The sequence below is a fragment of the Schistocerca nitens genome, chromosome 9 (assembly GCF_023898315.1).
Source record: "Schistocerca nitens isolate TAMUIC-IGC-003100 chromosome 9, iqSchNite1.1, whole genome shotgun sequence".
Classification (NCBI taxonomy): domain Eukaryota; kingdom Metazoa; phylum Arthropoda; class Insecta; order Orthoptera; family Acrididae; genus Schistocerca; species Schistocerca nitens.
The window spans coordinates 406,854,499-406,867,674 of record NC_064622.1 but is presented as its reverse complement, the minus strand read 5'-3'; the positions used below and the strand labels follow the sequence as shown (position 1 = coordinate 406,867,674).

The 13,176-nt window shown below is 42.4% G+C and overlaps 1 protein-coding gene across 1 annotated transcript in view; it reads right to left on the bottom strand.

Moving 5' to 3' along the window:
• The window catches only part of LOC126203587 (glucose dehydrogenase [FAD, quinone]-like), a 290,286-nt gene that overhangs the window by 15,629 nt on the left and 261,481 nt on the right, over positions 1 to 13,176 (bottom strand). Inside the window, exon 5 of the mRNA XM_049937948.1 lies at positions 7,209 to 7,321. Coding sequence (XP_049793905.1) covers positions 7,209 to 7,321 — 113 coding nt within the window. The remainder of the gene's footprint in view (positions 1 to 7,208; positions 7,322 to 13,176) is intronic.

The window sequence follows — 13,176 nt, the reverse complement described above, 5'->3', positions numbered from 1 at the left end:
GTTATCTGGTGTGACGAGGCGCAATTCAAACTGAAGGGTATTATAAACTGCCACAACTGCCTGGACTGGGCTCCTGTAAATCCTCGCATTCTCGTGGACAGACACGTTAATCTACCGGGTGTTGACGTTTTACGTGGTCTGTCATCGCGCGGTTTGATTTGTCCATTCTTCTATCAAAGTACAGCAACTGCTGAGGTGTATCTTCATACGCTGCAACTGTCGATTTTACCTGCCATCCGAGAAGTATTTAGAAATGAAATATTTTACCTACAACAAGATGGCTCTCCGCCTCACTACAACAGAGATGTCAGAGCCTACTTCGATGAAAATGTAGTTGGACGATGCACAGGTCGAAGAGGAGCTGTTGAGTACCCACCACTGTCTCCGGGCCTTACACCTCTTCTACCTATGGGGGACTCTGAAATTTATAAACAGAAGCCAGCTGCACTGAACGAGCTATGACAAACCGTCGAGGCGTCCTGTGCAGCCATCACACCGAAACACCAACAGCCGTAGCTTGGTCAACAGCTCAGCGGTATCCACCTTATGTGGCTGCTAATGGGGTCACTTTGAACACACAAAATAAGAAGTGTAACTGTGTTTCATTTTGTACCATTAATATTTACTATCAAAGAGAGTCTACATTTTTCTGGACCCCTCTGTATGACTACGGCCAGGACAGACAATGATCCCTTCAGTGCAGATGCACATCAAGCTCAACTCCTACGGGAACTGGCGCGCGTAATGGGGATAACACAGGTCTGCGACTAAAAAAATTTCTTATAGATTTTGACCTCCCAAAAACAGGGAAAATATTCAAAAAATTCTATCACATAGATTTTTATGTACACTGCTGGCCACCGTAAATGCAACACCAAGAAAGACCAGAGGTAGCACAACAAAATTTATTTTGTAGATAACATGTTGACCAAGTATCAAATGATTAGGTTTACAGACGTCTGTGACATGTGGTTCCTGCCAGAATCAGTAGCCAGAGTAGCCGCCATTGTTGGAGATCACCGCTGCCACACGTCTCGGCATTGAGTCAAAGAGACGTTGGATGTGTTCCTGGGGTACAGCAGCCCAAGCAGCTTCCACACGTTGCCAAAGATCATCTGGTGTGGCAGCTGGGGATCTAATCTGGGTCACTCGTTGAGCAACCATGGACCACATGTTTTCTATCGGCGAAAGATCCGGAGAGCGAGCCGGCCAGGGAAGCACTTCAATCTGGTTATTGACGAAGAACCTTTGGACAATGCGTGCCACGTGTGGTCGCGCATTATCCTGTTGAAATATGGCTGTAGCCGAGCCCTGAAGGTAAGGAAGGACAACTGGCTCCAGCACCTCGGATATGTAGCGCCGGCTATTTAAAGTACCGGCAATCCGTACTAGAGGCGTGCGAGAGTAATATCCAATACCGCCCCATACCATAATACCCGGTGCAAGACCAGTGTGGCGGTGCATAATGCAGCTGTCCAGCATCCTCTCTCCACGGTATCTCCACACTCGAATTCGACCATCATGGTGCTGCAGACAGAAGCGTGCCTCGTCAGTAAAGACAACGTCATTCCATTCTGCCGTCCACATCCGTCTGTCATCACACCATTGGCGATGGAGACGTCTGTGGTTCTGTGTCAATGGTAGACGAAGCAATGGACGTCTTGCGGACAGACCACTCTGCTGTAAACGGCGTCGAATGGTACGCGCAGACACTGGATGATGCGTTACAGACGCAATGTCCTGTGCTATGGTTCGGGATGTCACTGAGCGATTCGTCACTGCCATGCGCACAAATTGCCTATCAGCACGTGCAGTGGTGCACCGAGGTGAATGCGATCGACCACGTCGGTCCGTCGTACCCTCCTGCATCCAACGGTCACATATCCGCATTACAGTTGTTTGGTTTCGTCCAACACGACTAGAGATTTCTCTGTATGATAATCCACAATCTCGGTAAGCCACTATCCTTCCTCTGTCGAACTCGGATACTTGATCAAACGATGTTCGCTGTTGTCTACGAGGCATAACTGATCGTCTTGTGAAACAACCACAAGGTAAACACACGTGCCGAACGTACACTCGTCGAAATCGCCAAGCCTTAAATGGCGCTATGAGGTGGCGCCACAGGCGTGCGTGATGTGCGTCTGCGCTGAAATTCTGATCGGTTGCATATCTCATCGCTGCAAACCCATGGTGTAAATTTCACTTGATTCGGATGCTTCCTTCAGGGTGTTGCATTTACGGTGGCCAGCAGTGTATATTGCAGTATTTATGTTCATTAGTAATAAACCTATGCGTTTTTTTAAATTTAATAATTATTAAAAATTATATCATTATAACTGGTAAAATAAACTTAAATTCAAAAAATTTACAATGTTAACTATTCTTTGTTACCACTTGCAGGTTTTACCGTGAACTCCTGGGCGCCAGAATCAAATGCAAACAATCTGATTGTTCAGTTTTATCGTGTTGCGACAAGTCAAATGATGATTTGTATCTGGAATGAAATGAAGAGAAACTCTCAGTAGACATATTGCTATTCAAGTGAACAGTGCTGTTGTTTCTGTCAAGTCATGGCTACAACAGGTTGTGTTATTTCTCCAAACAGTTTTTGCTATATCTGTGGTGAATAAACTGTTAAAAGTCAACAGAGAAACAAAAGTAATTTTGTGAGGAAAGTTTATTTTGCTTACTTTAAATTAAAACTTGGTGATCAAGATAAACCGTGGGCCCCGCATAAGGTGTGTGGAAGATGTGAAGAAGATCTTCGTTTGTGGTTTAAGGTTAAGAAAAATTCATCTCAATTTGGATTTCCTATGATATGGCGTGAGCAGAAAAACCATACCACTGATTGCTACTTCTGTTCAGTTGACGTAATGGGATTAAATTCAAAAAACAGAAGAAGCTTGTTATCCTAACCTTGACTCAACTATACGTCCATTGCCCGAGAAAAAGAATTTATCCAGTTTTTCTCAAAAAAAGAAAATTTAGTTTTTTGCAATGATGTGGAAGGACTCATGCATTGCTTTGATATGCAGTATAACTCATCTGAATAGCGTCTATTGATTGATTCATCCAAAACTAGTCTTAAAGTAGTATTATTGCACAATGGAAATAAATTTGCATCGCTTCCGATGGGACATTCTGTGCATATCGACGAAAACTATAACGATTTGGCCATTATCCTGGAAAAAATCAAATATCAGGACCATCAATGGATGGTTTGTGGGGACTTCAAAATACTCAAGATGCTTTTGGGTCAGCAGGCAGGCTATACTAAACACCCATGCTTCTTATGCTTGTGGGATAGTAGAGCCAGAGAACAGCACTGAACTAAAAGTGATTTGCCATCCTGGGAAACTTTAAAGCCTGGAGAGAAAAATGTTATCGATACTACTTTGGTACCACCAGAAAAGATTTCGTTGCCCCATCACCATATCAAATTGGTGTTGATCAAACAATTTGTAAAATAGCTGTAAAAGTTTGGGGACTGTTTTAAATATCTATGTACAACCTGTGAAAAGCAAACTTGAAAGAGGGGGTTTTCACTGGCCCCGACATAAGAAAACTTTAAACCGACACCTCTTTGTGGAAAGTATGAATGAGGAGGAGGAAGAAGCTTGGGTATCGTTCAAGGATGTAGTGATAAAGTTTCTGGGAAATACTAAGGATCCTGACTACAAAACCATTGTCCAACGGATGCGAGCAGCGTACGAAGCTCAAGGCTGCAAGATGAGCTTGAAGGTCATTTTTTACACTCGCACATAGACAGTTTTCCTGAAAACCTGGGAGCTTACAGCGAAGAACAGCGGGAGCGGTTTCACCAGGATGTCTGTGATATCGAGAGACGATACCAAGGAAGATGGGATGTCTCTATGCTTGCTGACTACTGTTGGATGCTTAAGCGAGAAACTAAAGATGCAAATCGGAAAAGGACTCAGCGAAGAATCAAAGAAAAGAAGAAACGGTTTCGTAAAAAACATGAATAAGTATAATATTGTTAATGTATGTCTCAAAATAATCTTTCATTGGCTGTAAAAAAATATTATGCTTGATAATTTTGAATAAACGAGTTATTTTAACAGTTTTTTGTGTTTGAATTTGCGAAAAGAAACCTTATGTGATAGAAAAAAATGGCCATCACTTCTGAAATCAGCGCATTCTAAAACACATAATTCAATAAAAATATCTCATGCAGCTGACAATTTTTTTTTCCAGACTTGTTTAATGGGCAGGAAGCACTACATCAGTAGTGTGTGGGTAGGTTGAGAGTTTAGGTCTGGCAGGAGACGTGCTAGGGTAGTCCGGCAGTTTTAGTGAGCAAAAACTTCTAACTTTGCCCATTGATTTAAATCTATGACTACTGACAGCGAATGCCTTTAATTCTTTTGTTTCTTGAATGTTATTGTCCACAAACCATTAGCTCATAGATACTGCTTTATGCTGGGCGCATTATCATTATGACGCAAACGGTCATCATATCCGAACTGTACCTCAGCTGTCCGCAGTGCACAACGCTGCAAAATGTGTTTACGTTCTTCCGCATATAGCGTTATCCTAGGCGCAACAAGGCACCCTCCCCCCCCCCCCCCCTTGCTCCTCATCTCGAGAAATATACACATGCTGTAACACCACCTCCTCCCTACTTCGCTGTTGGCACGACTGGTGGCGGGCAATGTCCTACAGGCATTCACCAAACCCAGACCTTTCCATTGGATTCAGGGTTCAGAGTGATTCATGACTCCAAATCAGTCACTTTAAGTGGCGTCGCTTATCACTGACAGGAATTGAGGCTTGTGAGGAGCTGCTCGACCACTGTATCGCGCTCTTTCTAAGTCCCTACGCACAGACATAGTGCTGGTGGGGCTGGTGGTAGCACTTTGGAACTCACGAGTGAAATCTTCCGCCGATTTCATGCGATTTTTTCCGCAAAACTCGACGGTCCCTGTCCGTCAGTACATAAGATCCGCCTGGTTTTGGTTCAGCAGTGTTGTTCCTTTGCGTTTCCACTTCACAATCACATTACCAGCAGCCAACTTGGGCAGTTTAGGAAGGTTTCAAATGTCACTGCGAAATTTAGACTGTCTATAACGTGATTTGGCAATAGAAGTTCGCGAGTTCAGTATAAACACTGACTGTGTGTGAGTTTGGGATATGCAGTTGGGGACGAACTTTAAATAGTAATTCTTGAACAGTACACCACGGATTTCTAGCATCTGTTACGGCTCCGACTTGGTAGTAGTTTCGTGACTGGGCTGTTTCTGAGAATATAGCCTACTAACATAACCACACAGCCGAGAAACTAGCAGTGCTTAACACTCCGTCTTCAAGTCCCTTCGGTATAAGATATAATAACAAACGGATGTGGATTTGTTAAAGAAGACAATGAAGCTCAACGGCTACAATTATTTGTCCATAGGAGTTTCTAACGAAATATTAATTGTGCTAGTACGGACGGCGAGGAACAACCTTCACTCTATAAGGCTAGCATTCGTTCCTAGAGGTACTGACAGCACCAGTACAATTCTTCGGAAAACCGTTATACACACCACTTTTTCAATCAGAACAAAATACAAGACTTTGTCGACGCAAAACGGACGCACCTGATTACTTCCACGCTGCGGGAGTCAGTGAACTGACGTGTGGCTACGACAGTGTGTGTATAGGGGCAACAGGAAGTGCTTTGAACGCAGTAAGGAAAACGAACCCCACACGCACTGAGAATAAAATGTGAAGCCTGCGGTACCGGAACAACAGGAGAACTATGGACACGACATTGATTTCAACAACGCACCTGTGCTGGCCAAGGAAACCAATATCTTTAGAAGAAAAGTCCCTGAAGTAACTGAGATTTCCAAGAATGAATGAAATGTCAATACAGAAGGCTGCTGTAGGCTACCGGCTTCGTGGCTTCCAGCCATGAAGGAGTGAATACGCAGTCGCGTTGCGCGAGGAACACAGATAGTTCAATGATGTGGTCAGCCGCAGCTGAATGTGAACGTTTATTTGTTGGGACAGAACCAGTTTCATGATATCAAATCACATCCTCAGGTGTACATAATACGTTTGTACACCTGGAGATATGATTTGATATCACAAAACCGTTCGTGTCCCTCTAAATAAAGGATCGTATACAGCTGGAAGCTGTTTATTTGTCGTATGTGGCGAGGAATACAATCAACGTCGAGGGAACCATCTCTGCGGACAGTAATATTTTTGAGAAATATGCCTCTCCATTGCGCTGCCCGTTTCGCTTCTACCCAACGACCACGGCCCACCAATAGTAGCCGGAAGAATTTGAACCGATAATTCTTCTTCAGAAAAGCACGGGGTAACTCTCTTTTTAATGCGAGGTCGGTAGTTCACCAGTGGTAGCCACAGGAATTTTGCCCAGTAATCCCATTTATTCAACGTTAGCCTTGTATTCGACACATTCCAAAAGCTAAATTTGGTACACAGCATTGTATGACTTAAAATTTACGAAGCAGTAACTGCCCAGCGACTACACTTTCTCCTGCAAACTTTTCAAAACAAGCGGTGTCTTTTACTTAATCTCTAAAATCAAAATAACTGTAGGCAATAGCGAAAAGAAAACCAGTTCGTTATCAAGCAGTGATATCAGACCGTAAGACGCAAAAACAACTCTTTTTGTCGAATAGTCCCCTCGAATTTGAATGAGAAAATTTGGGAAGACAGCATAGCGGAGAACATGAAATTACAGAGGCAGATGTAGCACACATTTTTTTTCTTTTTTAGCCACACGAGATGGCCTGAAATTCCCCTACCCGTGTACCGTATGATACAGTTGTGTGGAGCAACCGGAACAATTCCGTGTTGGGCCGGGCGATACAACAGAGAATGGTATCGATGTTCCGCTGTCGTTAAAAAATAACCAGTTCAGTCGCCTCAACTACATTTCTATGGATTCCACCGGTGCGGTTTACTTCCGCATCGAATCAAGAGTCACATCGCATACCAAGTCGCATATTGTGTCGTCTCAGGGAGAACCACGCCTTACACAGATACAAACGCTGACGTCAAATACAGTAAATTCTGTAGCTACTATTTTAGAATCAGCGTAGTATACAATGCCTTTTTCTGACATACTATGCAACTGGACACTTAGCTGTTGGCCAGATGTATCAGCTAATTGTGCAGCTCTTCTTCTGAATTTATTCGGATGTAGACAAGGGTAGAGAAAGGGTTACCTGTGAGTAGGTGAGTACGTGCAGGTTGGGCCGCAGGCGCGCCGGTCTCAGGAAGGCCTTGGATGTGCTGCAACGGGATCCTCTACGTGTGGTTCCCTGCGCCACCATGAATCCTGCAACACCAGCAACGACATGTTCAAAAAAAGGGCTCTGAGCACTATGGGACTTAATATCTATGGTCATCAGTCCCCTAGAACTTAGAACTACTTAAACCTAACTAACCTAAGGACATCACACAACACCCAGTCATCACGAGGCAGAGAAAATCCCTGACCCCGCCGGTAATCGAACCCGGGAACCCGGGCGTGGGAAGAGAGAACGCTACCGCACGACCACGAGCTGCTGACCAACGATATGTCATCAGCAACAGGCATACCTATATGCACTATCCCAGGTCACTCGGCACCTGGGGCCAGGGGCACGGTTTCCTGCGGGCAGATGATCGAGGCACTTCCTGAATCAGAATAACAGAGTGACTGACACGGCAAATGGCGATGTTGGCGGTTCGCTGTTCTCCGCTTGCAATACGGCCTCGGCAGCAACAGCTGTGTAGTTCAGAAATGTACTACTCTGTACGTTTGCCTTTAACCGGTAGTACTGAATTCGCCTTGCAGGATATTAATGGCCTCATAGCTTTGTTGCGCGCTTTCGCTATTAGCTATAAACCTTATTATCCATATGATTCTTGAGTTTCTCCCGGCGTATTTGATAAAATATCCACGGGTGTGCTGCCGGTCTGTTGAGATGAATGAAGTCACGAGGGAGGAGGTAGGCACTGCATTTATTCCATACACAGGCGCACTCTCGGGGAAAATCGCCCGCATTCTGAAGAAACACCGGGTCGGAACTGTGTTTTGTCCTCCAAATAAAACTCGTGCACTGGTGGGGAGCGCCAAAGATGACCTCGGTTTGAGGAAGGCCGGCGTGTACCAGATTCCGTGTCAATGTGGCAAGTCGTATATTGGTCAGACGATGCGTACCGTCGAGGATCGATGCCGTGAACACCAGAGGCACACTCGACTGATGTATCCGAGCAAGTCGGCGGTCGCTGAACATTGTTTGTCGGAAAATCACGCCATGGAGTATGACCGCACGAGGATTCTGGTACAGACGTCGAGATACTGGGACAGCGTTGTTAGAGAAGCCATCGAAATTCGCACCAATGACGACCTCATAAACCGTGACTGTGGCTATAATCTTAGCAAGGGTTGGGAACCAGCGATTGGGTTGATCAAGAGTAAATCGAGCAAACGTATAGTTGTGACGACCACGGCGGACAGAGCCATCACACCGACGTCATCTCAGACGCCGTCGCAATCTGTTCCATCGCGCGACCGTGGCGCGGGACGCGGGCGGAGGGTATTTAAATCGACCGCCGCCGCGAACGAACCCAGTTCCCTCTGAGCAGCCATAGCGTACGGATCTCCGTGCCGGCACGTTCACAGGAGCTCAGTCCGTCAGTTCACCTGATAATGGCGACATGTATGATCGCCGAAATATTGTGCCTGTTGGACACTATAGACCGGCAGCACACCCGTGGATATTTTGATTATTATTATCCATAGTATTTAAAAGATAAAAAAAACACATCATCAAAACGAATTGCAATAATTATGTTAGCGGCTGTAACTATCGTCCTCAGAGCGACATGATAAAAGTGAACAAAACTAACGGATACTAGATCGACGGGCTTAAAGTGAATTTCTACAGCTTGTGTAAGTGACGCCAGAAACCATTTCCAGAAAGTTAAGTGATTTAGACAGGAATATAATTTAGTTTAACGCCGACAACAAATTAAATACGTGCATTAGTGTATCGTTTAGTCTTGCCATTAAAGGTTTGACTTTTCTTTGCGTATTTTTTCAGAAAAATTTTCTAAACGTGTTTGTTTATTGTTTCACGGTAATTTAACTAGTTCTCGGTAACATATAAGTAAACTACCGTAAATAGCGTGTAACTTCATTGTTTTAATACAGATTTCAGAAAAACAGCGTAACTTTATATCAGAAACTTGCCTATATACGTTTATAGGCCTAATTCTCGTAAAGTTTTTGGAGAATCAAAGTTAAAGTACCTCGTTTAATTGTCGTTTTTTTCATTCAATCGAGTGAAATATATAATAAATAGCGTATACGTTCGTTGTTTTAATACAGATCTCAGAAAAACAGCGGAATTTTAAATCAGAAACTTGCTTATATACATTTGTGAATAGGCTTAATTCTTGTAACGTCTTTTTTGATTTTCGGTAATTTAATTGATTTATTCTACCTAAAGTATTATTTTTGCCATGAGTGAGAAGTGCCTGACTTGCCGTAGAATTGTTAGTTCCGGGGTTTGGTATGATGGATGTAGTAGTTTTTTTCACTGGGGGGATTGCAGTGACGTGGGTGTTGGGAAAGTGGATCAGGCTCATCAGTGGTTATGTAGGATTTGCAGCAGAGATAGGAAGATAGTGGAACAGGAGGGGAAAATTGCTGCCCTTCAGGCTGAGCTAGATCAGGCTAGGGAAGATCTGGACAGGTTAAGGAGGGAGAAGGGCAAAGAGAGGTGGGAAGTGGCAACAGGTAGCAGAAGGAACAGGCCTAGAACTAAGTCTGACAGTTTTGTGGTGAATGTTAAAAATAAGTCTGACCTGTTGCTTCAGTTAGAAACTGATGAGCCTCAAGCAGAGGTAGGTGCAGACAGGACACAACAAACTATCAATAGGAAATTGAAAAAGAATGTAGGAAAGTCATCGAAAAGGAAGAAAGTTTTGTTGTTAGGCAGTTCTCATGCCAGAGGTGTAGGCCAACTTCTGCAGGAGGAATTAGGACCAGAATACCAGGTCACAAATTTTTTCAAACCAAGTGCTAGTCTGGATCAGGTGACAGAGGATTTAGGTTCACTCTGTAAAGGATTTACCAGGGAAGACACCGTGGTTATTGTGGGAGGGCCAGGGAACAGCATCGACAGAGATCCTGGGTACAGTATAGAGTGTGACCTGGTAAAGATTGCGTCGGCATCGAGACACACCAATGTTGAATTTGTATCTGTCCTGAGACGCCATGACCGGCCTCATTTGAACTCTTCTGTTGGGAGAGTTAATTTGGCTGCTTGGGTTGGGTGCGGGGGCTCATATTGGTGTGGTTCCTGTTGATTATCTCAGTAGGTGGGACTATACCAGGCACGGCCTACATCTCAACAGGAAAGGGAAGGGGAAACTGGCTGGGGTAATAGCAGGAAATTTAAGGGGGGGAGGCACTGCCATGAATGGTAAAATACCAGTGGTTACAGGTGTTGGAGCAGCACCTTTTTTAGGATAGGTAAGACAGAAAGATGTCAAGTTCTACGAGAGGTCAGGATTGAAACAAATCTTCAGTTTAGGAAAGAAATTAAACAGCACAATTCTAGCACATTGGATCACCAATCACAGCTATCAATTATAAATTTTCACCAATCACCAGAAATTTTATCTCCACCAAGTTGTATCTCAGTCCTAGGTAACTGCATTGATGAATTAAAGTCACCCAACCCAGTTGACATAATCTACCTCTCTGAACACCGTGTGACCACTGGTATAGGAACTAGGCCTAAGCACAATGAGAAACTCAGACAGGAGAGTACTGCAAATGTTAGAATAAGGAAAGGTTCTCATAAAAGTATAATTAAAAATAATGTAAGTATATTTCATCAAAATATTGGGAGTCTAAAGAATAAAGTAGATGAGCTTCTGGTTTGTTTAGAAGATTTAGAAGCTGAGAATGAAATAGATATACTATGCCTGTCTGAGCATCACATTGTTACTGATATGGATAAGGTAAATGTAAGTGGATATAAGCTCTCTGCACATGTAATGAGAGAAAATATGGAGAAAGGAGGAGTTGCCATATATGTCAAAAGTTATCATTGTGCAAAAAGTATAAAAACAAAAAAGTTTTGTGTAGAGAAACATATAGAAGCATGTGCCTGTGAGCTTAAATTAAATAAAGGCACATTTATAATTGTAACTGTATATAGGTCCCCATCAGGAAATTTTCATCTATTTCTGAAAAATTTAGACTCCTTGTTGTGCTACCTGTCACACAGGGGGAAGCAAGTTATTATTTGTGGGGACTTCAATGTAGATTCTCTGAAAGAGGGTAATAGGAAAAATGACCTTGAAGTATTACTCGGTTCTTTCAGTTTGTCACCCGTTATTGATTTTCCTACTCGGGTGGTAAAGGATAGCAGCTCACTGATAACTTCTTTATAGACCAAGATAAGTTTAACCAGATAAATGCTCAGCCTGTTGAGAATGGTCTTTCTGATCATAGTGCACAGCTAGTTACAATATATGACATAGCTCCATTCAGCAATACTAAACAGTCCTCCAAAGTAGTACGTTCAGTCAACGATTTAACAATTGCAAATGTCAGGGAAAGCCTACAGCAGTTAGACTGGGATGAGGTGTACCGTGCACCTGATGCCAATTTAAAATATAATTTATTTCATGACATTTTTGTAAATGCATTTGAAAACTGCTTCCCCAAGAAAATAGTTAAATATACTCGTAAGAAACCTTGTAACAAACCATGGCTTACTAAGGGTATAAAAATTTCTTGTAACCGGAAAAGGGAAATGTATCTGACATCAAGAAAGAGTAGTGACCCAGAAACTATCAAAAATTATAAAAACTACTGTGTTATATTAAGAAAAGTTATTAAAAAATCCAGGAGTATGTGTATCATGTCTGAAATCAGCAACTTTGATAATAAAATTAAAACAATTTGGAATATTATTAAAAGAGAAACAGGTCAACCAAGAGCAGAGGAAGACAGTATTACCATCAAATTGAATGAAAACTTTACGAACAAAAAGTCAGAAGTTGAAAATATTTTTAATAATCATTTTCTAAATGTTGTGGATATAGTAGGATCCAGGTGTTCATTAGAAGATGCTAGGCTGTTAATGGAAGAGGCCATACCTATGCAATTTGATACAACTGAAATCTCACCCACTTCTGCCTCTGAAATTAGGAAAATAATAAACTTGCTTAAAAGCAAAAACTCACATGGAATTGATGGCATTTCCAGCAAAATACTAAAAGCTTGTTCTCAACAGATAAGTAAGATTCTCAGCCACCTGTGTAATAGCTCTCTGGAACAGGGCATTTTCCCTGATAGACTGAAATATGCTATTGTTATATCTTTGCATAAAAAGGGGGATAGATCTGATGTCAACAATTACCGTCCAATCTCCCTTGTAACAGCTTTATCCAAAATTTTTGAGAAAGTAATGTATTCAAGAGTAGCTTCACATATCTGTAAAAATGAAGTACTAACAAAATGTCAGTTTGGTTTCCAGAAAGGTTTTTCAACAGAAAATGCCATATATGCTTTCACCAGTCAAATTTTGAATGATCTGAGTAACCGAACACCACCCATTGGGATTTTTTGTGATCTCTCAAAGAATCATGAAATTCTGCTAGACAAGCTCAAGTATTGTGGCATGAGTGGGACAGTGCACAAATGGTTTAATTCGTACCTAACTGGAAGAGTGCAGAAAGTAGAAATAAGTAGTTCTCGTAACATGCAAAGATCAGCACATTCCTCAAACTGGGGAACTATCAAGAATGGGGTTCCACAAGGGTCAGTCTTGGGTTCTTTGTTGTTCTTATTATATATTAATGACTTGCCATTCTGTATTCATGAAGAGGCAAAGTTAGTTCTCTTTGCTGATGATACAAGTATAGTAATCACACCTGACAAACAAGAATTAACTGATGAAATTGTCAATACTGTCTTTCAGAAAATTACTAAGTGGTTCCTTGTAAACGGACTCTCACTGAATTTTGATAAGACACAGTACATACAGTTCCGTACAGTGAATGGTATGACGCCATTAATAAATATAGACCTTAATCAGAAGCATATAGCTAAGGTAGAATATTGCAAATTTTTAGGTGTGTCCATTGATGAGAGATTAAATTGGAAGAAACACATTGATGATC